We start from the raw sequence: 25090 nt of genomic DNA, 5'->3' as shown, positions 1-25090 counted from the left end.
GTTTTCTCGCTCAGGCCAACATCCCCAGCATCGAAGCTTTGACCACGCTCGATCAGCTCCGATGGACGGGCCACATCGTCCGCATGCCCGATACGAGACTCCCAAAACAAGTGCTCTAATCGGAGCTCTGACACGGCAAGAGAGCCCCAGGTGGGCAGAGGAAACGCTTCAAGGACACCCTCAAAGCCTCCTTGAAAAAGTGCAACATCCCCACTGACTTCTGGGAATCCCTGGCCCAAGACCGCACAAAGTGGAGGAGAAGCATACGGGAAGGCGCCGAACACCTCGAGTCTCTTCTCCGGGAGCAAGCGGAAGCCAAGCACAAACAGCGGAAGGAGCGCACGTTAACCCAAGCACCCACCCACCCACCCCTTCAACCACCGTCTGCCCCACCTGTGACAGAGACTGTAGGTCCCGCACTGGACTCATCAGTCACCTGAGAACTCATTTTTAGTGTGGAAGCAAGTCATCCTCGGTTCCGAGGGACTGCCTAAGAAGAAGGAGTCAGTTTACATATATACAGGAAACTTTTTTTTATCCGGCACCGACGGGGCCCGGTTCATCAAAAATTCCGGATCACCGAGCGCTATAGTAAAAGATACGAGAGCTGAGCGCTCCGTATAAAGCAACAAACTCTGTTCTGAACCTGTTGCTAAGCAACAATGACCACAAGTTACAAGCGTCTCTGTAGCTTAGCAACAGCTGCAGCCACACCCTTGCACAGCAACAGATGGAGGAAGGCAAGTAATATGAAGTATGAACCTACTCCTGAATTTTGCCGGTTAACCGAGATTTCCGGTTATTTAGGTGCCGGTAAATCGAAAGTTTCCTGTATACTAATGGCTTCAGTAATTCTAACCCCACCGTCTCATAAATCATGCGACAAACTCTTAAAAATCATGAGATTTGGCAAGAAATCATGAGTTGCTTTTTTTTTCCAAACATAAACCAATATAGATTGACAGTTCATTTATAAACCTCATTAGTGGTTTTATTTGATCTCTAACAGGGCACAGCTCTTTACAAAAACTACATTACTGCATCTGAAAATGCTTTTCAAAAAACTTTTTAAAAATCCTACCCATTATCACCTTGCCTGGTGCCCAAAACAACCACCAGTCAAACATAGTCTTTGCTTTTTGAAGAAAATGAAAAAAGACAATTTTTGTAATGATTTTTCTCCCAGGTTGCTCGCAGCAGTGTCACAGAAATTAATCTAAATTCCTGGAGACGCCAGGGCAATCCTGGAGGGTTGGCAACCTTTTCCACAACACAGTCAAGATAATGACTGATCCTGCGACCCTGGGCTCCCAGCAGGGAGCACAGAATAGCACACAGCCTGTCAATTGTTTATCCATTCCCAAAATTTCCTGGATCGCTGCCTGAATTTCAGTGTTGGGCAAGACCTTAGACCAGCCTGGGAGCCAGCATCAGGCAGAACATGCAGGTGATTTTAAAGAAAAAAGCTATAATTATGTAAAAAGCTGACCAACCATGATCAGGGAAGCCTTTACACCGTGGCTACTGATCTGAGACTAATCTGACACTGCTTGTTGCAGTTCAGGTTCCTGCCAGGTAGAACTCTGTTCATGTTTCTTGGCTCCCACCTCGCTGGAATGTAACTGTCCTGTTTAGCACAGAGCCCAGCACATGCCTAGATACATGCAAGCAAGGAACGCTCTCTGTACAGTGAGAAATTCACGGATGCATCACTCCTTAGCACATTGTACACTCCAAGCCCGTGGATTTGCCCATGGATGGAAAGCTACAGGCTGGGAGATCGTAATTTAGCAAGTTGTAGTTCGAGCAGTGGATTTATCCCTTAAATGTTCCGAGAGCACAGAAGGGAGAATCCTGGATCTCTAAACATTTCAATTAAGGTCAAATAGGTTTAATAAGTGCTCCGAAGACTCAACAGAACCCTGCCCAACCTGGTATGGTCTCGCACTGGATTTACACTTGATGCGATATCAAACCGAAGCAGTGTGACATTCCCCCCTCCAGCGAGCCGTAGTCCAGACTCTGACCACAAAATACGTTTTACGATGGAGTTCTTCTGTTCGACCATCCTCGGCTCCTTCATTCCCCATCTCGTGCTCCAACCGCTTCGCGCTGCGTCTCCAGTACCATGGCAAACCCGCAGGAGGGGCAAGATACCATAGAATCATAGAAATTTACAGCACAGAAGGAGGCCATTCGGCCCATCTTGTCCGTGCCAGCCGACAAAGAGCTATCCAGCCTAATCCCACTTTCCAGCACATAGTCCGTAGCCTTGTAGGTTATGGCACTTCAAGTGCATATCCAAGTACTTTTTAAATGTGATGAGGGTTTCTGCCTCTACCACCCTTTCAGGCAGTGAGTTCCAGACCCCCACCACCCTCTGGGTGAAAACATTTCTCCCCAAATCCCCTCTAAACCTCCTACCAATTACTTTAAATCTATGCCCCCTGGTTATGGAACCCTCTGCTAAGGGAAATAGGTCCTTCCTATCCACTCTATCTAGGCCCCTCATAATTTTATACACCTCAGTCAAGTCTCCCCTCAGCCTCCTCTGTTCCAAAGAAAACAACCCCAGCCTATCCAATCTTTCCTCATAGCTAAAATTCCCAGCCCAGGCAACATCCTTGTACATCTCCTCGCGCCCCCTCTAGTGCAATCACATCCTTCCTGTGATGTGGTGACCAGAAATGCACGCAGTATTCTAGCTGAAGCCTAACTAGTGTTTTATGCAGTTCAAGCATAACCTCCCTGCTCTTGTATTCTATGCCTCGGCTAATAAAGGTAAGTATCCCGAATGCCTTCTTAACCACCTTATCTACCTGTCCTGCTACCTTCAGGGATCTGTGGACATGCACTCCAAGGTCCCTCTGATCCTCTGCACTTCAGTGTCCTACCATTTACAGTGGATTCCCTTGCCTCGTTAGCCCTCCCCAAATGCATTACTTCACACTTCTCCCAAGTTGAATTCCATTTGCCACTGTTCTGCCCACCTCCTGGCCAGTCCACTGATATCTTCCCGCAGTCTACAGCTTTCTTCTTCATTATCAACCACACGGCCAATTTTTGTATCATCTGCAAACTTCTTAATCATACTTCCAACATTCAAGTCCAAATCATTGATATATACCACAAAAAGCAAAGGACCCAGTACTGTGCCCTGCAGAACCCCACTGGAAACAGCCTTCCAGTCACAAAAACACCCTTCGACCATTACCCTTTGTTTCCTGCCTCTGAGCCAATTTTGAATCCAACTTGCCACTTTGCCTTGGATTCCATGGGCTTTACTTTCGTGACCAGTCTGCCAGGCGGGACCTTATCAAAAGCCTTGCTAAAATCCATATAGACTACATCAAACGCACTACCCTCATCTACCCTCCTTGTTATCTCCTCAAAAAATTCAATCAAGTTAGTCAGGCACGACCTTTCCTTAACAAATCCATGCTAACTGTCCCTGATCAATCCATGTCTTTCTAAATGAAGATTTATCCTGTCACTCAGAAATTTTTCCAATAATTTTCCCACCACCAAGGTTAGGCTGACTGGCCTGTAATTATTCAGTCTATCCCTTTCTCCATTTTTAAACAATGGTACCATGTTAGCAGTCCTCCGGAACCACACCTGTAGCCAGAGAGGATTTGAAAATGATGGTCAGAACCTCTGCTATTTCCTCTCTTACATCTCTTAACAGTCTGGGATACATTTCATCTGGGCCTGGGGATTTATCCACTTTCAAAGATGCTAAACCCCTAAATACTACTTCCTCTTTCACCATGTTTATTTCATCTAATATTTCACACTCCTCCTCCCTGATTGCAATTTCTGCATCGCCCCTCTCTTTTGTGAAAACAGACGCAAAGAATTCATTAAGAACCATACCCATGTCTTCCATCTCCACACACAGGTTACCTTTATGGTCCCTAATAGGCTCTACTCTTACTTTAGTTATCCTCTTGCTCTTAATGTATTTATAAAACATCATTGGGTTTTCCTTGATTTTACGTGCCAATATTTTTTCATGCCCTCTCTTTGTTTTCCTAATTTCCTTTTTAATTTCACCCCTGCACTTTCTATACTCCTCTCAGCTTTCTGCAGTATTGAGCCCTCGGTATCAGTCATAAGTTTCCCTTTTTTTCTTTATCTTTCCCTGTATGCCCCTTAACATCCAGGGAGCTCTAGATTTGTTAGTCCCACCCTTTTTCTTCAAGGGAACATACTTGCTCTGAACCCTCACCATCTCCTCCTTGAATGCCTCCCACTGCTCTGACACTGATTTACCTTCAGGTTTCTGTCTCCAATCCACTTTGGCTAAATCACATCTCAGCTTAGTAAAATTAGCTTTTTAGAACTTTTATCGCAAGATCTCTTGGCAGAAGGAGGAGCAAGGCGTCCAAGGTCATTAATCCAATCAATGCAACAGGGACCATCATCAGCCGGGGCCGGAGGGGAGGAAGCCGAGTGTGGCTCCCACCGCTCGGAGGGAGGAGATGGCTCGCTCGTTCAATTGTTCATTATGAAAAGCCCTCTAAACCTGGTATTTTTTGCGCATGCGCAAATCTAAATATTTGTTTCCCCCAAAAAATCCAGAGAGTCAGGCGTTCCACTGCGAGTGAAGCTTTATTTCACTCCAAATCTGCGTGTCTCACGATGGAATCGCAAGTGTTGGCAATACTGTGATATGCAGCTTTACCTCTCCACCACCAACCCACAATTCCACAACTGTGCCATCCGACTGCTTGGCTGACATCAAGTCTTAGATGAACCATAACTTTCTGCAACTTAACACGCGTAAAAAAATCCCATCCCACTCAGCTTTTGCCAAAACTTCACATCTTACCCCCAATTCTATACCCTTTCTCAATCAATGGTGCACAAACCGGAGTTGAACTTCAAAGCCTAAATCTAGTTCATCACCAGAATTACTTAATTCAATCTCTGTAATATCACCTGGGTCTATCTCTAACCCATCCTCACTGCTGATGAAATTCTAACTGACACATTAATCTCATCCAAGCTCAACTTTTCCAATGTTTTCTCACTGGTTTCATGAGCACTAACCTACATAAGCTTCAACTCACCCAGAAATCCACCACCTACATCCAAACCTGCATTAAACCCTGTTCACGTATTATTCTGGTTCCCTGTTCCTCAGCTGTTAGAATCCTTTCATGGTCTCACTGCACTGCTCTTCCTCCTCCTCTACGCTCTACATGCCAGCCCACACCCTCTGCTTTTCTAACTCTAGATCACTGTGCTATCCCCATCTCACTCCTTTACACCATCAGTCTTCTGCCACCTCATCCCCACACTCTGGACTTCTTTTCCTAAAACCTTCTTCCCGGCTGCATCTTTCTCAAAAGTCTCCTTAAAACCTACATCTTTAACCATGCTTTCAGCTATTCCCCTTAGTCCTCCTCATTCTCTTGCTTGGATCTGGGCTCCACCTTTTGAAGCATCTTCACTAAGACCAAAATACTATGCAAAGACAAGTTGTTACAAAATTCAATGGACGCACGCAGAGGTTATAATCCCTGTGATGATAATGAACACTAGTACACATTTCTAACATGTATCTCCATACTGAGATCCATTTACACAACAGATAAACAACACATATCATAATTAGCATATGCCAGGTTTTGCACACGTCATGTATCCAGCTTCCATTCAACCTTGCCCTCAAAAGCTTGCTGAATCTCTGACATTTTAAATAGCCCTTAAACCGCCCCAAAATACACTGCTTTATTTCTTTTGCACGTGCGTGATGTTTTTCTGCACATGTGGAAGAGATAATGCTCAATGTATTATGTGACAAATTAAACAGTCCCTGGGACTATCTTCTGCTACAGATTTATTTTAATCATCGTTTTATAAAAAAAAGTTAAAAAAAATTAGTAACATTTTGTAAAAGTCTGTGCGGCAACCAACACATCACCTGTGACACTGTATCCTGACAAGGCTTTCAATAGCTTTGTGATAATAAGAGACTTACTATCAAACCCCCTCCCCCATCAATGTGATAGTGCTCCTTTAAATAGCATGCACTGCCCTTTATCATTTTCAAGGTGACTTCATCCACTTCTCTCTCTAATCTGCACCAATAACAACACTGCAATGACATTATATAGACAAGAATTTCTGAAAGCCAATTAAGGGCCAAGAGTTTAATGTTTAATTTTTCGATGGGGAGGTAAAGCTTCCCCAATATGAAGAATCAAAATTTCTAAAATTGCTGCAGATGAGCACTGCTGTGATAGTGCTAGCTGCAGAGTGAAAAATAAAATGTAAAATAAATGTAAGCATTCACAGCAAAGGCCTTCTTCCTCTTCAATGGACACGTTTATAACCCAAGTTGTTAAGTTAGTCATTTTTATGCCAAAGGCCACTATAACCAAATCTTTTTTACTTTTGTTTGGGATGGGGAATAACAGACTTTGCATAAACTCTTTTTAATACTCATTCTGCTTTTGCTATATATATAGTATATAATATATATATATTTCAATCTGAACACTCAGTTGAGAAATGGCCCTTCACAAACAACCATTCTCCCCCACTACCTCTCTGATTAGACAGACAAGCATTGCCAAAAGTTGCTGGTGTTACATTGTTCATAGTGAAATATCACAAAGGCCCAGATTTTCTGGTAGAAATAACCGTGAGACTATCAGTGCTCACCGTTATGAAGTAGTAAATCAGACAGGAAATTCCTGCAACTGCACATGCAGAGTTAAACGTGGAAATCATAAGTTGCTGTCCCAGTTGCCCTGCTCCTCTAGAAGCTTTGCTGTAACAGTATCTCACCGAGCGATTCGGCATTCACATACATGGAAGGGTATGAATTTGCAGTACTTACGTGTTATAGATACCCACTAAACACACCAAAAAAGTTAGGACTTGTCCATTCGAGTTTAAGGGAATTTTTAATGGCGTGATAAGTCTTTATTACTGCCAAACAACATCTCTGGCACTCAAAATTTTACTTTTAAAGGTGTGGAGTCTCAGTCCTTCAGATTTTAATTATTGTTGGAGAATTAAAAAATTTAAAGAAACTTTTTTTTAAAACTTTTTCTTTGTCTCTTATATCTCTCTTAGTCCCATCTTTCTTTCCCTCTCTTTATTTCACTTTCTGTACATGATTTGGCATTGAATTAAATATTCTAATTTACACTTCCTGGTTTAGACTCTGCGGCCTAGAAATTCACTATGGCCCCGCCAGCTGGCTAGCACCCAAAAGTTAGCGCTGGGCGGGAAGCCTATAGCGATCGTCAGATATTCATCGTTAGCGCCCCAATTCGGAACCGGGCGCTATACCAGGGTGTGCCCGCCTCCGCTTGGGGCGCTGACACTGAATATCAGCGCTCTTGGCGCCGCTGCGCCAGCCGCTGCGGAGCGGCAGGCTGCAGTACTGCAGGCCTCCTCCTTCTCTTAAGGGGGAGCTGCCTGCAACGGGGAGATCGCCGCTGGATAGTGCCGGCAAATGAGCCCGGCACCACGGAGAAGTGCCGGGCTCGCGGAAAGCAGCCGGCAATGCCGCGGGGGGGGGGGGGTGGTGGGGCTGGAGGAGGCCGGGGAAGGAGGTGCGGGCAGGCGGCCGCCGAAAAAGCGGCCGGCCGCACCTTCCGCTTTAAAGCGCCCCACTAAGGCAGCAGGACGGCCCTGTTTTCTGGTCGCTGTTTGCGGCCGCTTCGGAGGAGGCGGCCGCAACTAAATATGGGGATCGGGCCGGTTTCGGGGCGGAACCGGGTCACTGCGCACACCGATGACGTCATCGGTGCCGGCGCAGCGCTAACGGCTACCGCCGCCAATACCGCTGCGCTGAATATCTGCGCAAACTCATTTCTGGCGCAAAATCACTCTTTAGGCGTTAACTGGGCGCAAAGCTGGCAGCGCCTTAATGAATTTCTAGGTCTGCGTGTCTCAGTAAGGATTCTTCAATCTGATTGGTTAAGGAGACACACCATTGCTTGCCTTGTTCACACAGGTACCAGATCCCCTGTAGAGTGTGCCATGCTGTTTTTGCTCTCTATATATTACAAGTCGCAGTGCAAAAGCCCTCAGAAAATCTGTGGGCAAGTGTTAGTGTAATGAACGGCTGGTGTTGTGCGTTTGCCACTGACCGTAAAATCCGGGCCAGAGTATAGTCCAAAATTATATAGGACAGGGAGGGTACAAATTGCAGTTTACTTTTCCTCCATAGTTTGCTAATCTTCGCAGAGTTGTTACAAGACATGTACAGTAATACAAAAGTTTCAAGAGTTTAATGTCTTCATTCATCTTGATTTATCATAGTCAACAATTAATTATCCCCAATTACTGCACCCAATCTGACAAATGCACACATATGTGGAAAGTGGCAAAAAAAATAGGATTATGCTGAATTTCAAAGAGCTGGACAAAATTTCTTAAATATACATGGAAGAGACAAAGCACAGCGAAAGAACAGAAAATCAGACAAGGTAAAGAATACACCAAGCTACACTTGAAAAAGTTGGAAAGTGCACCAAATAAAGTGCCAAAAATCAAAACGTCCAGAGGGGTCATGCCCTCAGATCCTCTAGAAAATAAAATTTTCACCACCAGAGTTCATTTCCACATTAACATTTTTCCAAATTTGCCAATGCAAAAATTCAATTCACTTCTGTGTACTTCCCTATATAATACAACTAATGGAATACTGGTACAACTGCAACTTAAGTCATGACACGTATACATTCCATTGTAATTACTTATTTTGATATGCGAGTCCACTGGGTTTCAGTTTTCACAGAAAAACAAACTGAAATGCAGAATGCGATCCCAAAAACACCTATGAAAATCCCAAAATGATAATAAAAAGAATTTAACTTATTCAGTCATCCTTAAAATAGTGGCCATAGACCTTTATTAAGGTTTTTTTTTTAGCTGTACATTATTTTTGCGTTTAGATTTTTTGGAAGGTGCTAGTTAGCTTTTCCCAGTTTCATAGTTTAAAATACATGTATAACTGATCTTCCCCTCCAGCAAAACTTAATACGTGACTAGTGAAGGATGATAAAATCCATTTGGCCCATTGAAGCTTATTTCTGTAGCACATACAATGAATTCAACTCTTCCAGCCTGTACAAAAAGAAACTCTTTAATGTTGGTATTGCACTTCAGTTTACCATAGAGTTATAGAATCATGGGCCTAGAAATTGGATATGGCCACAAAACGGGCAGTTTTAAGACCAAACAATGTTAAGCTGTGGCAGGTCAAAATGGTCTAGGTAGCACGCAAAATTTGTGCTCAGTCCTCATTAACATAATTATAGTCTTGATCTCAGCACTAAAACCACTGGTCATTGGCTTACCGCTCAACAGGTGGGCCAATATTGGGTCCAGTCTAATTCCCAGTCATGTTTGGCACAGGCTTTCTTCAGTATTTAAAGTGCATTGATGCTACAGCACCTCATTGTCAATCCATTTACAACTTCACCTGAAAGAAGGCAGCAGTGGAAGCACATGGCTGAGCCTCAGCACAGGGAGAGAGCCTGCAGTTTCTCATATGCGGCTCTTGAGGCACGGGTCATGGCCGTGGAGAGGAGGCGGGCTGTCCTCTTCCTGCAGACTGGCAGGAAGCCCTCGCCACACACATCTCGAAGGCTCTGGCAGGAGATAGCCGCCTAAGTGACCGCAAGCACGGTGGTCCCAAGGTCAGCCATCCAGCGCCAAAAGAAGTTTAATGACCTCACACAGCAGGTCAAGGTGAGTGAAGGCTGCCGGAGAGCCTCTTGGCAATGTCAAGGAGCATGGAGGAGTCTGCCTCCAACTTTGGGCGGGGCTTTGCGCAGAGCTTGGAGCCCAGGATTTCCAGGCTGGAAATGATGGAAAATTCCCAAAGAGACCGTGTCGACCCAGGCATGATGGTGCGTGTGATGGGCGATGTCGCAGCTTCCATTGCAGCACAGGCAGAAGCGACCCAACGTCTTAGTGCTGCAGCGGAAGCACAAACCGCTGTCCTGCAGTCTCAGCTTGCTGCCACCCAAGCTCAGACTGCTCCCATCGTGGCTGGGTTTACCAGTGTTGACTGGGGCTTGCAGGGTGTTGCAGCAGCCCAGCAATCTGCCCTCCAACAGATTGCTAGGAATGCTGAGGCGCCCCCCACCCCCCGGGGGAGTGGGAGTGGGTCAGTGAAGCAGAACCCTGCGATCCTCACTCAGGATGACAGCATTCCTGTTCCCACCACTGCCACTCCGCCATTGCCCTTGCCGCTGCCCATCAGCCCAGACTGCTGCCACCCATGCCGCGGTGGTACAGTCCAGTCAGGTCTTCTAAGGCTAGAGCTGCTCGAGATCATCCTACAAAGCCATCTGAGTTTCAAGTGGTGGCTGAAAGATTGCTGGCACACCAGACTGACGCAGGATGAAGGCATCGTGGCTGTTGCCAGGATAGCGGACATTGACCATCACGAAGTGCTGGGCATGGTCGCACACCAACTGCACATTAAGCGAGTGGTAGCCTTTGCGATTACAAAAGATCTCAGGATTTTTATGCAGCGCCCGCAAAGCCACGTTGGTGCAGTCGATGGCACCCTGCACCATGGGGAAGCCCGCTATCCTGGCAAAGCCACATGCAAGCTCATCCTGCTTCTCTCTGCTCAGAGAGAAGAAAATGTAGTCCCTTCTCCTGGTGTAGAGAACCTCAGTGACGTCCCGGATGCAGCGATGGATGGCGAACTGGGAGATGTTAGCTATGTCTCCTGCTGCAGACTGGGAGGATCCGCTGGCGAAGAAATTGAGGGCCGTAGTGACCTTGACTGCCACTGGGAGAGCCGTGGTCGCCCAGCTCTGAAGCTGCAGGTCTGGTTGCAGGAGGTGGCAGAGTTCTGTGACCACCTCCTGGCTGAAGTGGAGCCTCCAAAGACACTGCTCCTCGCTTAAGTGGATGCAAGAGAAATGCTGTTGGAAGTCCCTAGGTGGGTAAGGCCTCCTGCTGAGAGCCCTCCTCCTCCTCCCTCTGTGCGCATCTTCTCCTCTTCTTTGTTGCCTCCGCTCCCTCTCCCTAAGTTAGTCGAGCGTGAGGGGGATTGCCAATAGACCCCCATGACTGTGAGCAAGTGTTGTGAGCAGAAGCCTTTAAATAAGAATGAGGGCGTTCTCCACTTGCAACAACACTCCCTGTTAACTTAGAACCTTGAAAGAAGTTAATAAAGCTGCTGGATTTGCACAGAACCAGTCAAACTGCAGAAACATGTCAGGTGCAAGTTGTTGCTGATGTTCCCTTTAAATACCGCTGCTGGGGCCTCCTTCCTGCTTGTCAATGCTTGGTCAGCTCGTTGCACTTAAGGCTTGCCGGTAAGTGGAGCGGCAAAGTTGGAACTCGCAGATCGGGCATCAAGTGTGCGTTGCACACTCACTGACATCACAATCTGCATAATCTACATATCCCTAGTGAGCGCAGACATTGGCAGTGCTACCGGCCATCCGAAAATGGTGGCCGCTGCGGGACCCACCGGCCGCGGGTGGAAGAGCAAGGGCCTCCATTTTTTTGCCTGAATCTGGCCATAACGGGTGGCGATAAACCCCCGAATTTCTAGGCCACAGATTCCTACAGCACAGAAGGAGGCTATTCAGCCTGTTGTGTCTTTGCCAGCTCTTTGGAACAGCTGTCCAATTTCGTCCCACGGCCCAGCTTTTTCCACTTAACCCTGCAAATTAGTCCTCTTCAAGTACACGTCCAATTGCCTTTTGAAAGTTATTATGGAATCTGATTCCACAGCGCTCAGGTAGTGTGTTTCAGATCTTAACAACCCTCTGTGCAAAGACATTTTTCATTTCCCCTCTAGTATTTTTGCTTGACTTTTTCTTACTTTTCATCCACATGCTGCCCCTCTGAGGCATCATCCAGTGACAACGTGAGTTTTCACATGTACGCTGATGATACCTCTCCTCCACCTTTCTCAAACCCTCTACCATCTCTATACTGTCAGACTGCTTGTCCGACATCCAGCACTGAATGAGCAGAGATTTTCTCCAATTAAATATCGGGAAGACCGAAGCCATTGTCTTCGGTTCACGCCACAAACTCCATTCCCTTTCCACTGATTCGAACTCTCTCCCCGGCAACTGTCTAAGGCTGACCAAGTCATATTTGATCACGAATTGAGCTTCCTACCTCATATCCATTCTACCAGTAAGACCGTCGATTTCCACCTTCGTAGTATCGCCCGCCTACGTCAACGTTCCCTGTAAGCTGCGCGGTCTCACAGCATTCTATAGGACCCGCGAGGCCCGAATAAAATTGTAGGGAAGATTGGCCTCTGCCCCTACCTCAACTTATCTGCTGCTGAAATCCTCATCTATGCTTTAACACCTCTAGACTTGACTATTCCAACGCACTCCTGCCCGGCCTCCCTAGTTCTACCCTCCATAAACTTGAGGTCATCCAAAACTCTGACACCAGTTTCCTAACTCGCACCAAGCCCCGCTCACCCATCTACCCTGTGCTTGCTGACCTCCACTGGCTCCCAGTTAAGCAAAGCCTTGATTTTAAAATTCTTAACCTTGCATTCAAATCTCTCCATGGCCTCGCCCCTCCTTATCTCTGTAACCTCCTCCAGCCCTATAATCCCCCAAGACCTCTGCGCTCCGCCTATTCTGGCCTTTTGAAATCCCCGATTTTAACTGCTCCGCCATTGGTGGTTGTGCGTTCAGCTGCCTCAGTCCTGTGGTAAACCACTGTTATTGTTATTCACTGTTGTTGTTGTTGTTGCACACTGTTGTACCTATGCATGCCTCAACATGTCTCGGCTGGCTCCACCCACAGGCACCAGGTATAAAGGTGATTGACCTGCAGCCCCCTGCCTTCTTGGAACCCAGTCAACCACGAGAGACATGCTCTGTTCTTTGCTAATAAAAGCCTTTAGTTACTCTCCTAACTCTCCGTCTTTTATGAGTAATTGATAGCGCATCAAGTCCTAAGCTCTGGAATTCCTCCATAAATCTGTCCGCCTCTCCACTTCTCTTTCCTCCTTTAAGACACTCCTTAAAACCTACCTCTTCGACCATGCTTTAGGTCAACTGCCCTAATTTCTCCTTATATGGCTCGGTGTCAAAACATTTTTTGATAACACTCCTATAAAACGCCTTGACACATTCTATTACATTAAAGGTGCTATATAAGCACATAAGAATATAAGAATTAGGAGCAGGAGTAGACCATACGGCCCCTCGAGCCTGCTCCGCCATTCAGTAAGATCATCCTTGCCCTCGAGAAAGTGGTGGTGGGCCTTCTTGAACCATCAGGTTTAGGGTAGATCCTTCCACGTTGGGCTAGAAACATACTGATTAAGAAAGTTCTCCTGTACATATTTTAGTAATTCTTCACTCTCCTTGGCCTTTACTCTGTTTTTTCCCCTAGTCTCTAATAGGTTAATTGAAGTCCCCGAGATCACTGCTCCATTATATTTACATTTTTCTGAAATTTGCCTATAGATTTGCTCCTCTATCTCCTTCTCACTATTTAAGGATCTATAGTAAACACCCAGCAATGTAACAGTTCCTTTTCTGTTCCTTAACTCTAACCAAATAGATTCAGTCTTTGAACCCTCTAGTACATCATGCCTCTGAAGAACTACAATATTATCCTTGATCAATACTGCCACCCACCCTCCTGTTTATTTTCCTTCCCTATATCTCCTGAATGTATTGTAGCCAGGAATGTTTACTTCCCATTCCTGCCCATGTTTAAGCCAGGTCTCCGTTATAGCCGCTGTCATAACCCATGTGGCAACTTGCACCTGTAGCGCGTCAACCTTATTTGCGACACTCCTCGTATTAACACACATGCATTCCAACACCATGCTAGTTTAATTATACTGCATAAGAGAAGAACATATTGCACATTGGTATTAAAAATAGCCACAGCATAGAATTAATGTTTTAATCAACACATGAATAATGAAAAAATCATCACAATGTAAGGATAAGCAAATCACTTAGGCTTCTTCGGCAGCACCTCCCAAATCCATGACCTCCACCACCTAGAAGGACAAGGGCAGCTGGTGCATGGGAAGACCATCATCTTCAAGTTTCCTTCCAAGCCACACACCATCCTGACTTGGACATATACTGATGATTTTTCATCGTTGCTGAGTCAAAATCCTCGAACTCCCTACCTAACAGCATTGTAGGAGTACCATCACCACAAGGACTGCAGCGGTTCAAGAAGGCCACCATCACTTTCTCAAGGGCAACTAGGGATAGACAATAAATGCCAGCTTTGCCAACGATGCTCATATCCCGAGAATGAAAAAATAAATAAAATCCAACATACCGATAGGTCATCTCCTCGGAGGAAGTTCCCTGAGAGGTCAAGGTGTGTGAGGGAATTAGGAATTTGTTGGTTGGCACTCAGTGACAGGGCAAGGCTGTTCACCCCTGTAATAAAGCAGAGCACACAAAATAAACAGTTATCCAAATTTTCTACTGGACACAAAATACCTGGAACATTTCACACCAAGTGTTTTATGTAGCTATAGGCAGGGTTGGTCATCCCTTTGCTTGCTGTGGAATGGATTAGTAACTAGTTAGCACAATTTTTTTTTACCTTGATGATCCTGTATAGTCTGCCCCTACTTTACAACTGTTTTTTTAAAAACCTTTTTGCACTTATAATTCTGCAATGAAAATGTTTTCTAATACAATTTAATCCAGCACTCTGGTGTGACCGAACACTTACTAGTTAAACTTTTTAAGCATACAACCTTTAGGGGTTAAGCGTACAGCGCTTAAATTAGCATTGTCACACCCAGTTTAATGCAATTTAATAAAAAATCCATTATCAAATTATTGTTGCAGAAGGATAGCAACATTAAAAATCTCAAGATTAAATCCATGATTAAAATATACGCTACAAATTTTCATGTAAATCTAATTTCAACAGTGTCAAGGGATAGTTTCTGGGCTGCAGAGACTACCACAGATCAGCATCAGCATGCTTCTATAAGTGCACAGTACTTGGCTGCGTCAGTGTTTCTTTCGCAAGTCCAAAGTCATGTTCAATATATCCAACGTGCTCCATTATTCTCATCTCATTGGCCAATCATTGTTAATCTCTCCTTTCTTGACACAGTGTCCATTTTCATTATTTACTTGCCAAGTGCCCGAGACATTTTATATTAAAAAGGTGCTATATAAATGCAAGTTGTTATTGTTCTTCCAGAAATCATCTACAGCTTTCTTTAAATAATTTGAAAGATTCTTTTAGCTGGTTTAGGCATTTTTAAAAAGATCTTCCACAACATTAAAGAAGTGATTCATCAGTCAAGAACTCAAAGCAGGCACCACATATGCATCTTATAAAAAAACTCAGTAAAATCCTTACATACTAATGTAACACAGATAGAAACAGCTGTCCCACATTTCTGTACATTGTCTTATTTATGCACTAATATAATCATGTACTAAGCATCCCAATTTAAAGGGAAGCTTTAGTGTAGAGTTCAATAAAATGATTGAGTACATTTACCCATCACCTCAGTCCTGTACACTTCAGTAGAGTAAACACTCCAGGGCAACACTTGAAGCTGTTCTAGTGTTAAGTAGACATCATTCATTGCTCTTACCCCTGCCTGAAAGCTCTCCTTCAAGAGCTTGGTGAAGCTACTAAAATGATCTCGCAGTCTGACTTACCAAAATCCAGATTTCTGAACTAAGTTCCTGTTTGTACCATTTTTCAAAAGCAGCTTTTATATTGTGCTAGTGGTGCTGCCTCCCAATGTTTGGCTCTTCTTTATATGGCAGGAATGACGTATGAGGAGAGTTTGGGTCAATTGGGCTTATATTCGCTGGAGTTTAGAAGAATGAGAGGGGATCTGATTGAAACTTATAAAATTCTAACAGGACTAGACAGACTAGATGCAGGAAGGATGTTCCCGATGGCGTGGGAGTCCAGAACCAGGGGTCACAGTCTAAGGATAAGGGGTAAGCCATTTAGGACAGAAATGAGGAGGAATTTCTTCACCCAGAGTGGTGAAACTGTGGAATTCTCTACCACAGAAGGCAGTGGAGGCCAATTCATTAAATATATTCAAGGAGTTAGATATATTTCTTAAGGCTAAAGGGATCAAGGGATATGGGGAGAAAGCAGGGACAGGGTACTGAATTTGGATGATCAGCCATGATCTCATTAAATGGTGGAACAGGCTTGAGGGGCCGAATGGACCACTCCTGCTCCTATCTTCTATGTTTCTATAGGTTGTAACCGAAAGGTAAACTAGCCAAGATACATAGAGACCAAAGGCCAGGAAGATGTGGTCTTCCGGGCTGCCAGCCTTAGCAAATCCCAGCAACTTTATTTTTGGGTTACAACCCTCACACTGGGAGTCAGAGCCATTGAAACATAGAAGATAGGAGCAGGAGTAGGCAATTCGGCCCCTCGAGCCTGCTCCGCCATTCAATGAGATCATGGCTGATCATCCAAATTCAGTACCCTGTCCCTGCCTTCTCCCCATATTCCTTGGTCCCTTTAGCCTTAAGAAATATATCTAACTCCTTCTTGAATATATTTAATGAATTGGCCTCCACTGCCTTCTGTGGTAGAGAATTCCACAGGTTCACCACTCTCTGGGTGAAGAAATTCCTCCTCATCTCTGTCCTAAATGGCTTACCCCTTATCCTTTGACTGTGACCCCTGGTTCTGGACTTCCCGGCCATCGGGAACATTCTTCCTGCATCTAGTCTGTCTAGTCCTGTTAGAATTTTATAAGTTTCAATCAGATCCCCTCTCATTCTTCTAAACTCCAGCGAGTATAAGCCCAATCGACCCAATCTCTCCTCATACGTCATTCCTGCCATCCCAGGTATCAGTCTGGTGAATCTTCGCTGCACTCCCTCCATGGCAAGAACATCCTTCCTCAGATAAGGCGACCAAAACTGCACACCATACTCAAGGTGTGGTCTCACCAAGGCCCTGTACAACTGCAGCAAGACATCCTTGTTCCTGTACTCGAACCCTCTCACTACGAAGGCCAACATACCATTTGCCTTCTTAACAGCCTGCTGCACCTGCATGCTTACCTTCAGCGACTGGTGCACAAGGACACCCAGGTCTCGTTGCACTTCCCCTTCTCCCAATCTATTGCCGTTCAGATAATAATCTGCCTTCCTGTTTTTGCCACCAAAGTGGATAACCTCACATTTATCCACATTATACTGCATCTGCCATGCTTCTGCCCAATCACCCAAACTGTCCAAATCATACTGGAGTTTCTCGGCATCCTCCTCACAGCACACACGCCCACCCAGCTTTGTGTCGTCTACAAACTTGGAGATATTACATCTAGTTCCCTCATCTAGATCAGTTATATATATTGTGAATAGCTGGGGTCCTAGGACCGATCCCTGCGGTACCCCACTAGTCACTGCCTACCACTCGGAAAAAGACCCGTTTATTCCAACTCTTTGCTTCCTGTCTGCCAACCAGTTCTCTATCCAAGTCAGTACCTTGCCCCCAATCCCATGTGCCTTAACTTTACACGCTAATCTCTATGCGGGACCTTATCGAAAGCCTTCTGAAAGTCCAAATACACCACATCCACTGGTTCTCCCTTATCTATTTTACCAGTTACATCCTCAAAAAATTCCAGTAGATTCGTCAAGCACGATTTACCTTTTGTAAATCCATGTCACTGTTTTCCAAGTGCTCTGCTATTACATCTTTAGCATTTTTCCCACTACCGATGTCAGGCTTACCGGTCTGTAATTCCCCGTTTTCTCTCTACCACCTTTTCTGAATAGTGGGGTAACATTAGCTACCCTCCAATCCATGGGAACTGCTCCAGAGTCTATCAAATTTTGGAAGATGACCAGCAATGCATCTACTATTTCTAGGGCCACTTCCTTAAGTATCCTAGGATGTAGATTATCAGGCCCTGGGGATTTATCGGCCTTCAATCCCGTCAATTTCCCCAACACCATTTCCCTACAAATGCTGATTTCTTTCAGTTCCTCCCTCTCATTAGACCCTATGTTCCCCCACATCTCTGGGAGGTTATTTGTGTCCTCCTTTGTGAAGACAGAACCAAAATATGTACTTATTAATTGGTTTGCCATTTCTTTGTTCCCCATTATAAATTCCCCTGATTCTGACTGCAAGGGACCTACGCTTGACTTCATCAATCTTTTTCTCTTCACACATATCTATAAAAGCTTTTACAGTCAGTTTTTATGTTCCCTGAAAGCTTACTCTCACTCTATTTTCCCCCTCTTAATTAATCCCTTTGTCCTCCTTTGCTGAATCCTAAACTGCTCCCAATCCTCAGGTTTACTGCTTTTTCTGGCCAATTTATATGTCCTCTCCTTGGATCTTATGCTATCCCTAATTTCCCTTGTTAGCCACGGTTGAGTCACCTTTTTTGTTTTATTTTTATGCCAAACTGCGATGAACAAATTCTGTAGTTCATCCATGCGATCTTTGAATGTTTGCCATTGCCTATCCACCGTCAAACCTTTGAGTAACATTCCCCAATCAATCCTACCCAACTCACGCCTCATTCCATCGTAGTTTCCTTTATTTAAATTCAGGACCCTAGTCTTTGAGTCAACTACTTCACTCTCCATCTTAATGAAGAATTCTATCATATTATGATTGCTTCGACCCAAGGGGCCTCGCACAACAAGATTGCCAATTAATCCTTTCTCATTACAAGATACCCAGTCTAAGATGGCCTGATCTCTAGTTGGTTCCTCGACATATTGGTCCAGGAAACCATCCCGTATACACTCCAGGAATTCCTCCTCCACAGTATTGTTACTAATTTGGTTAGCCCAATCTATATGTAGATTAAAGTCACCCATGGTAACTGCTGTGCCCTTATTGCACGCATCTCTAATTTCCCGTTTAATGCCATCCCCAACCTCCGCATTACTGTTTGGAGGTCTGTATACCACTGCCACTAACATTTTCTGCCCCTTGGTATTTCTCAGTTCTACCCATACAGATTCCACATCATCAGAGCTAAATTGAAATCGGATTTAACGCAACATTAAGGCAGCTTTAAACAATGGCCCTGGAGTTGCGGTCAGCGGCGTAGCTAAGGAGTACGCCGCCGACATCGGAACAAAATCTGCACTTACCTCATGCAAAGCCCCAAGCTGGCTTTCAAATGCTGTAGAGTTGTGCGCAGCGTCATGGCCCACGGATCCCAGGGGTGCACTGTTGTGCCTATGCGCTCCTGGGATCACGTGGGGCGGTGCTCCTTTCACTTCCTGACTCTTAGCCAATCAGGAAACATAGAAATCTCCTATGGGACAGCATTAAGCTTTGCAGAAAGTCCATCTGAGCAGCTGACCTTGTTTTATTTTTACTGTTCACATGGCACTTTCCAACAGATGGCTTCAGCATCTTTCTTCGATTCGCACTCGTTTTGATAAATGATTTGATGCCAGGCTTCGGCTTTTAAATTGCTGACTATTAGAAAAAAACCCAACTCGTTTTAAATAAAAAGGACTGGTAAGATGAACAAGTCTGAAGTTTTACCTAACACAGTAAACTGAAGTTATTTTGATTTGCACAGTTTAACCAAATTGCATAGATATTAAAGTAATTATTCATACTTTAGTGCATAGTAGCAGATAGTTAGTGCTTCTGGCCTCTGGACAGGAACCATAAAACTCGATTAGGATGCTTTTCATGGGCTGTCGCATAAACCTTTGCGCATGTGAAAATCCTGAACTTGCGGTCAATTTCAAAGGTGGTATGACAGCGCACTTGAGTGTACGCCGTCATACCGACGGCAAATTCAGGGCCAACATAGCTGAAATTATAACCAGACAGGCAGCTAATTATTAGTAATCTGTTGGCAGAAGCTCCAATGCTGTCTAATCATTTGTCAGTGGAATACACCCTCTGAACTACAGTCGTTAATAATGTGGGTGTTTCAGACATACTGAAAAAGGTAACAGAATTTAAAGATTGAGTTTATATTGTGACAGCTGGCCTTCTACCCAAAAGCTTTAAACAATTCCCAATACATTTGGCTTTATCAAATAATTCACCCATCAAAATCTCAAATAAAAAAATTCAAGGTGGAGTCGAGGGTATTTGAAATTCTAATTTGAAAATGATTAAACCAATCTGTTTTTGTTAAAATAGGTTAATATTTTCCTGCATCCTGCCAATTTAAAATTGCATGCAACCGATTACTATGCTACCAGTTATCATGTGATGCTGACATCTTCAATTGCAATATTATCCTTATTCACTGTCATTTGTGCTATTCATGAACTTAACACTCCAACAGATGGAGAATGTCAACAAGAAAAAAAGACTCATAAGCAAATGAAACAAGATTTAATAATAAATACAATACAGACCAGGTAGTGTTTACCAAGTAATAAAATGGCCGCAGTCTTAAAAGCACAAATTGAACCTGAGGGTTACTGATAATAATGAAAAATACTTGATGGGGACCACAGTGGGCTTGTAGAATCATAGAATCATAAAATCGTTACAGCACAGTAGGAGGCCATTCGGCCCGTCGAGCCTGTGCTCCATGTCTCTGAAGCATACAGGAAGGCGGGTATCACTACTGCTCTGTAGATCATGAGCTTGGTGCTGGGTTTGAGGTCCTGGTCTTCAAACACTCTCTTCCTCAGGTGACTGAAGGCTGCACTGGCACACTGAAGGCGGTGTTGGACTTGGTCATTGACGTCTGCCCTTGTTGACAGTATGCTCCCGAGGTATGGAAAGTGGTCCACGTTATCCAAGGCCTCGTCGTGGATTTTGATAATCAGGAAGCAGTGCTGTGTGGCGGGGTCAGGTTGGTAGAGGACCTTTGTCTTACTTATCAACCCAAGCCTGAACGTCGTCCAGGTCTTGTTGCATGCGGCATGGACTGCTTCATTATCTGAGGAGTTGTGAATGGTGCTGAACACTGTGCAGTCATCAGCGAACATCCCCATTTCTGACATTATGTTGGAGGGAAGGTCATTGATGAAGCAGCTGAAGATGGTTGGGCCTAGGACACTGCCCTGAGGAACTCTTGCAGTGATGTCCTGGGGCTGTGATGATTGACCTCCAACCACCACAACCATCTTCATTTGGGCTAGGTATGACTCCAGCCAGTGGAGAGTTTCCCCCCCCCCCGCGCCGATTCCCATTGACTTCAGGTTTACAAGGGCTCCTTGATGCCACACTTGGTCAAATGCTGCCTTGACGTCAAGGGCAGTCACTCTCGCCTCACCTCTGGAATTCAGCTCCTTTGTCCATGTTTGGACCAAGGCTGTAATGAGGTCGGAAGCCAAACGGTCTTGGCGGAACCCAAACTGGGCATCAGTGAGCAGGTTACTGGGGAGTAAGTGCCGCTTGATAGTACTGTCGATGACACCTTCCATCACTTTGCTGATGATTGAGAGTAGACTGATGAGGCGGTAATTGGCCGGATTGGATTTGTTTTGTTTTTTGTGGACAGGACATACCTGGGCAGTTTTCCACATTGTCGGATAGATGTCAGTGTTGCAGCTGTACTGGAACAGCTTGGTTAGAGGCACGGCTAGTTCTGGAGCACAAGTCTTCAGCATGACAGCTGGGATGTTGTCAGGGCCCATAGCCTTTGCTGTATCCAGTGCGTTCAGCCGTTTCTTGATATCACGTGGAGTGAATCGAATTGGCTGAAAACTGGCTTCTGTGATGGTGGGGACCTCGGGAGGAGACCGATATGGATCATCCACTCGGTACTTCTGGCTGAAGATGGTTGCAAACACTACAGCCTTGTCTTTTGCAGTCACCGTGCTGGGCTCTACCATCATTGAGGATGGGGATATTCATGGAGCCTCCTCCTCCCCCCATTAGTTGTTTAATGGTCCACGACCATTCACGATTGGATGTGGCAGGACTGCAGAGCTTTGATCTGATCCGATGATTGTGGGATCGCTTAGCCCCGTCTTTAGCATGCGGTTTCTGCTTTTTAGCATGCATGTAGTCCTGTGTTGCAGCTTCCCCAGGTTGGCACCTCATTTTTATGTGTGCCTGGTGCTGCTCCTGGCATGCTCTTCCACACTCCTGATTGAACCAAGGTTGGTCCCCTGGCTTGATGGTAATGGTAGAGCGAGGGATAATCCAGGCCATGAGGTTACAGATTGTGGTGGAATACAATTCTGCTTCTGCTGATGGCCAACAGCACCTCATGGATGCCTAGTTTTGAGCTGCTAGATCTGTACTGAATCTATCCCATTTAGCACGGTGGTAGTGCCACACAACACGATGGAGGGTATCCTCAGTGTGAAGATGGGACTTCGTCTCTACAGTGACTGTGCGGTGGTCACTGATACCAATACTGTCATGCACAGATGCATCTGCGACAGGTAGATTGGTGAGGACGAGGTCAAGTAGCTTTTTCCCTCGTATTAGTTCTCTCACCACCTGTCGCAGGCTCAGACTGGCAGCTATGTCCTTCAGGACTCGGCCAGCTCGGTCAGTAGTGGTGCTACCGAGCCATTCTTGGTGATGGACATTGAAGTCCCCCACCCAGAGTACATTCTGTGCCCTTGCTACTCTCAGTGCTTTTTCCAAGTGATGTTCAACATCGCGGAGAACTGATTCATCAGCTAAGGGAGGGCGGTAGGTGATAATTAACAGGAGGTTTCCTTGCCCATGCTTAACCTGAAGCCATGAGACTTCATGGTGTCCGGAATCAATGTTGAGGACTCCCAGGGCCACTCCTTCCTTACTGTATACCACAGTACTGCCACCCTTGTTGGGTCTGTCCTGCTGATGTTGCGGTTTGTTACAACCAAGTGACTTGCTATGTCATTTCAGAGGACAATTAAGAGTCAACCATATTGCTGTGGGTCTGGAGTCACATATAGGCCAGGCCAGGTAAGGACGGCAGATTTCCTTCCCTAAAGGACATTAGTGATCCAGATGGGTTTTTACGACAATCCGATAGTTTTATGTTTACCATTACTGATACTGGTACTAACTCATTTAGTACCTCAGCCATGCCCTCTGCCTACATGCGTCGGTCTCATTTTTGGTCTCTAATCGGCCCCACCCCTCCTCTTACTACACGTTTACTATTTATACTAGCTGAAGTGCCCGGCGGTGCCGAGGGATTTTTGAGGGCAAGTTGTTGTTGGAAGAGAGAGACAGAGAGCGCGACTGGGGGGAAGAGAGAGGGCGACTGGGGAGAAGAGAGAGCGCGACTGGGGAGAAGAGAGAGCGCGACTGGGGAGAAGAGAGAGCGCGACTGGGGAGAAGAGAGAGCGCGACTGGGGAGAAGAGAGGGCGCGACTGGGGAGAAGAGAGGGCGCGACTGGGGAGAAGAGAGGGCGCGACTGGGGAGAAGAGAGGGCGCGACTGGGGAGAAGAGAGGGCGCGACTGGGGAGAAGAGAGGGCGCGACTGGGGAGAAGAGAGGGCGCGACTGGGGAGAAGAGAGGGCGCGACTGGGGAGAAGAGAGAGCGCGACTGGGGGAAGAGAGAGCGCGACTGGGGGGAAGAGAGAGCGCGACTGGGGGGAAGAGAGAGCGCGACTGGGGGGAAGAGAGAGCGCGACTGGGGGGAAGAGAGAGCGCGACTGGGGGGAAGAGAGAGCGCGACTGGGGGGAAGAGAGAGCGCGACTGGGGGGAAGAGAGAGCGCGACTGGGGGGAAGAGAGAGCGCGACTGGGGGGAAGAGAGAGCGCGACTGGGGGGAAGAGAGAGCGCGACTGGGGGGAAGAGAGAGCGCGACTGGGGGGAAGAGAGAGCGCGACTGGGGGGAAGAGAGAGCGCGACTGGGGGGAAGAGAGAGCGCGACTGGGGGGAAGAGAGAGCGCGACTGGGGGGAAGAGAGAGCGCGACTGGGGGGAAGAGAGAGCGCGACTGGGGGGAAGAGAGAGCGCGACTGGGGGGAAGAGAGAGCGCGACTGGGGGGAAGAGAGAGCGCGACTGGGGGGAAGAGAGAGCGCGACTGGGGGGAAGAGAGAGCGCGACTGGGGGGAAGAGAGAGCGCGACTGGGGGGAAGAGAGAGCGCGACTGGGGGGAAGAGAGAGCGCGACTGGGGGGAAGAGAGAGCGCGACTGGGGGGAAGAGAGAGCGCGACTGGGGGGAAGAGAGAGCGCGACTGGGGGGAAGAGAGAGCGCGACTGGGGGGAAGAGAGAGCGCGACTGGGGGGAAGAGAGAGCGCGACTGGGGGGAAGAGAGAGCGCGACTGGGGGGAAGAGAGAGCGCGACTGGGGGAAGAGAGAGCGCGACTGGGGGGAAGAGAGAGCGCGACTGGGGGGAAGAGAGAGCGCGACTGGGGGAAGAGAGAGCGCGACTGGGGGGAAGAGAGAGCGCGACTGGGGGAAGAGAGAGCGCGACTGGGGGGAAGAGAGAGCGCGACTGGGGGGAAGAGAGAGCGCGACTGGGGGGAAGAGAGAGCGCGACTGGGGGGAAGAGAGAGCGCGACTGGGGGGAAGAGAGAGCGCGACTGGGGGGAAGAGAGAGCGCGACTGGGGGGAAGAGAGAGCGCGACTGGGGGGAAGAGAGAGCGCGACTGGGGGGAAGAGAGAGCGCGACTGGGGGGAAGAGAGAGCGCGACTGGGGGGAAGAGAGAGCGCGACTGGGGGGAAGAGAGAGCGCGACTGGGGGGAAGAGAGAGCGCGACTGGGGGGAAGAGAGAGCGCGACTGGGGGGAAGAGAGAGCGCGACTGGGGGGAAGAGAGAGCGCGACTGGGGGGAAGAGAGAGCGCGACTGGGGGGAAGAGAGAGCGCGACTGGGGGGAAGAGAGAGCGCGACTGGGGGGAAGAGAGAGCGCGACTGGGGGGAAGAGAGAGCGCGACTGGGGGGAAGAGAGAGCGCGACTGGGGGGAAGAGAGAGAGCGCGACTGGGGGGAAGAGAGAGCGCGACTGGGGGGAAGAGAGAGCGCGACTGGGGGGAAGAGAGAGCGCGACTGGGGGGAAGAGAGAGCGCGACTGGGGGGAAGAGAGAGCGCGACTGGGGGGAAGAGAGAGCGCGACTGGGGGGAAGAGAGAGCGCGACTGGGGGGAAGAGAGAGCGCGACTGGGGGGAAGAGAGAGCGCGACTGGGGGGAAGAGAGAGCGCGACTGGGGGGAAGAGAGAGCGCGACTGGGGGAAGAGAGAGCGCGACTGGGGGGAAGAGAGAG

The 25090-nt window shown here is 47.0% G+C and overlaps 1 protein-coding gene across 1 annotated transcript in view; it reads right to left on the bottom strand.

Moving 5' to 3' along the window:
* The window catches only part of LOC147117677 (F-actin-uncapping protein LRRC16A-like), a 494673-nt gene that overhangs the window by 231645 nt on the left and 237938 nt on the right, over nucleotides 1-25090 (bottom strand). The window contains exon 12 of the mRNA XM_085989391.1: nucleotides 14293-14396. Coding sequence (XP_085845517.1) covers nucleotides 14293-14396 — 104 coding nt within the window. The remainder of the gene's footprint in view (nucleotides 1-14292; nucleotides 14397-25090) is intronic.

Source organism: Somniosus microcephalus, chromosome 5 (assembly GCF_052327205.1).
Source record: "Somniosus microcephalus isolate GS21.2 chromosome 5, FLI_Smic_1.0, whole genome shotgun sequence".
Lineage (NCBI taxonomy): Eukaryota > Metazoa > Chordata > Chondrichthyes > Squaliformes > Somniosidae > Somniosus > Somniosus microcephalus.
This window is presented reverse-complemented; position numbering and strand designations above follow the sequence as displayed.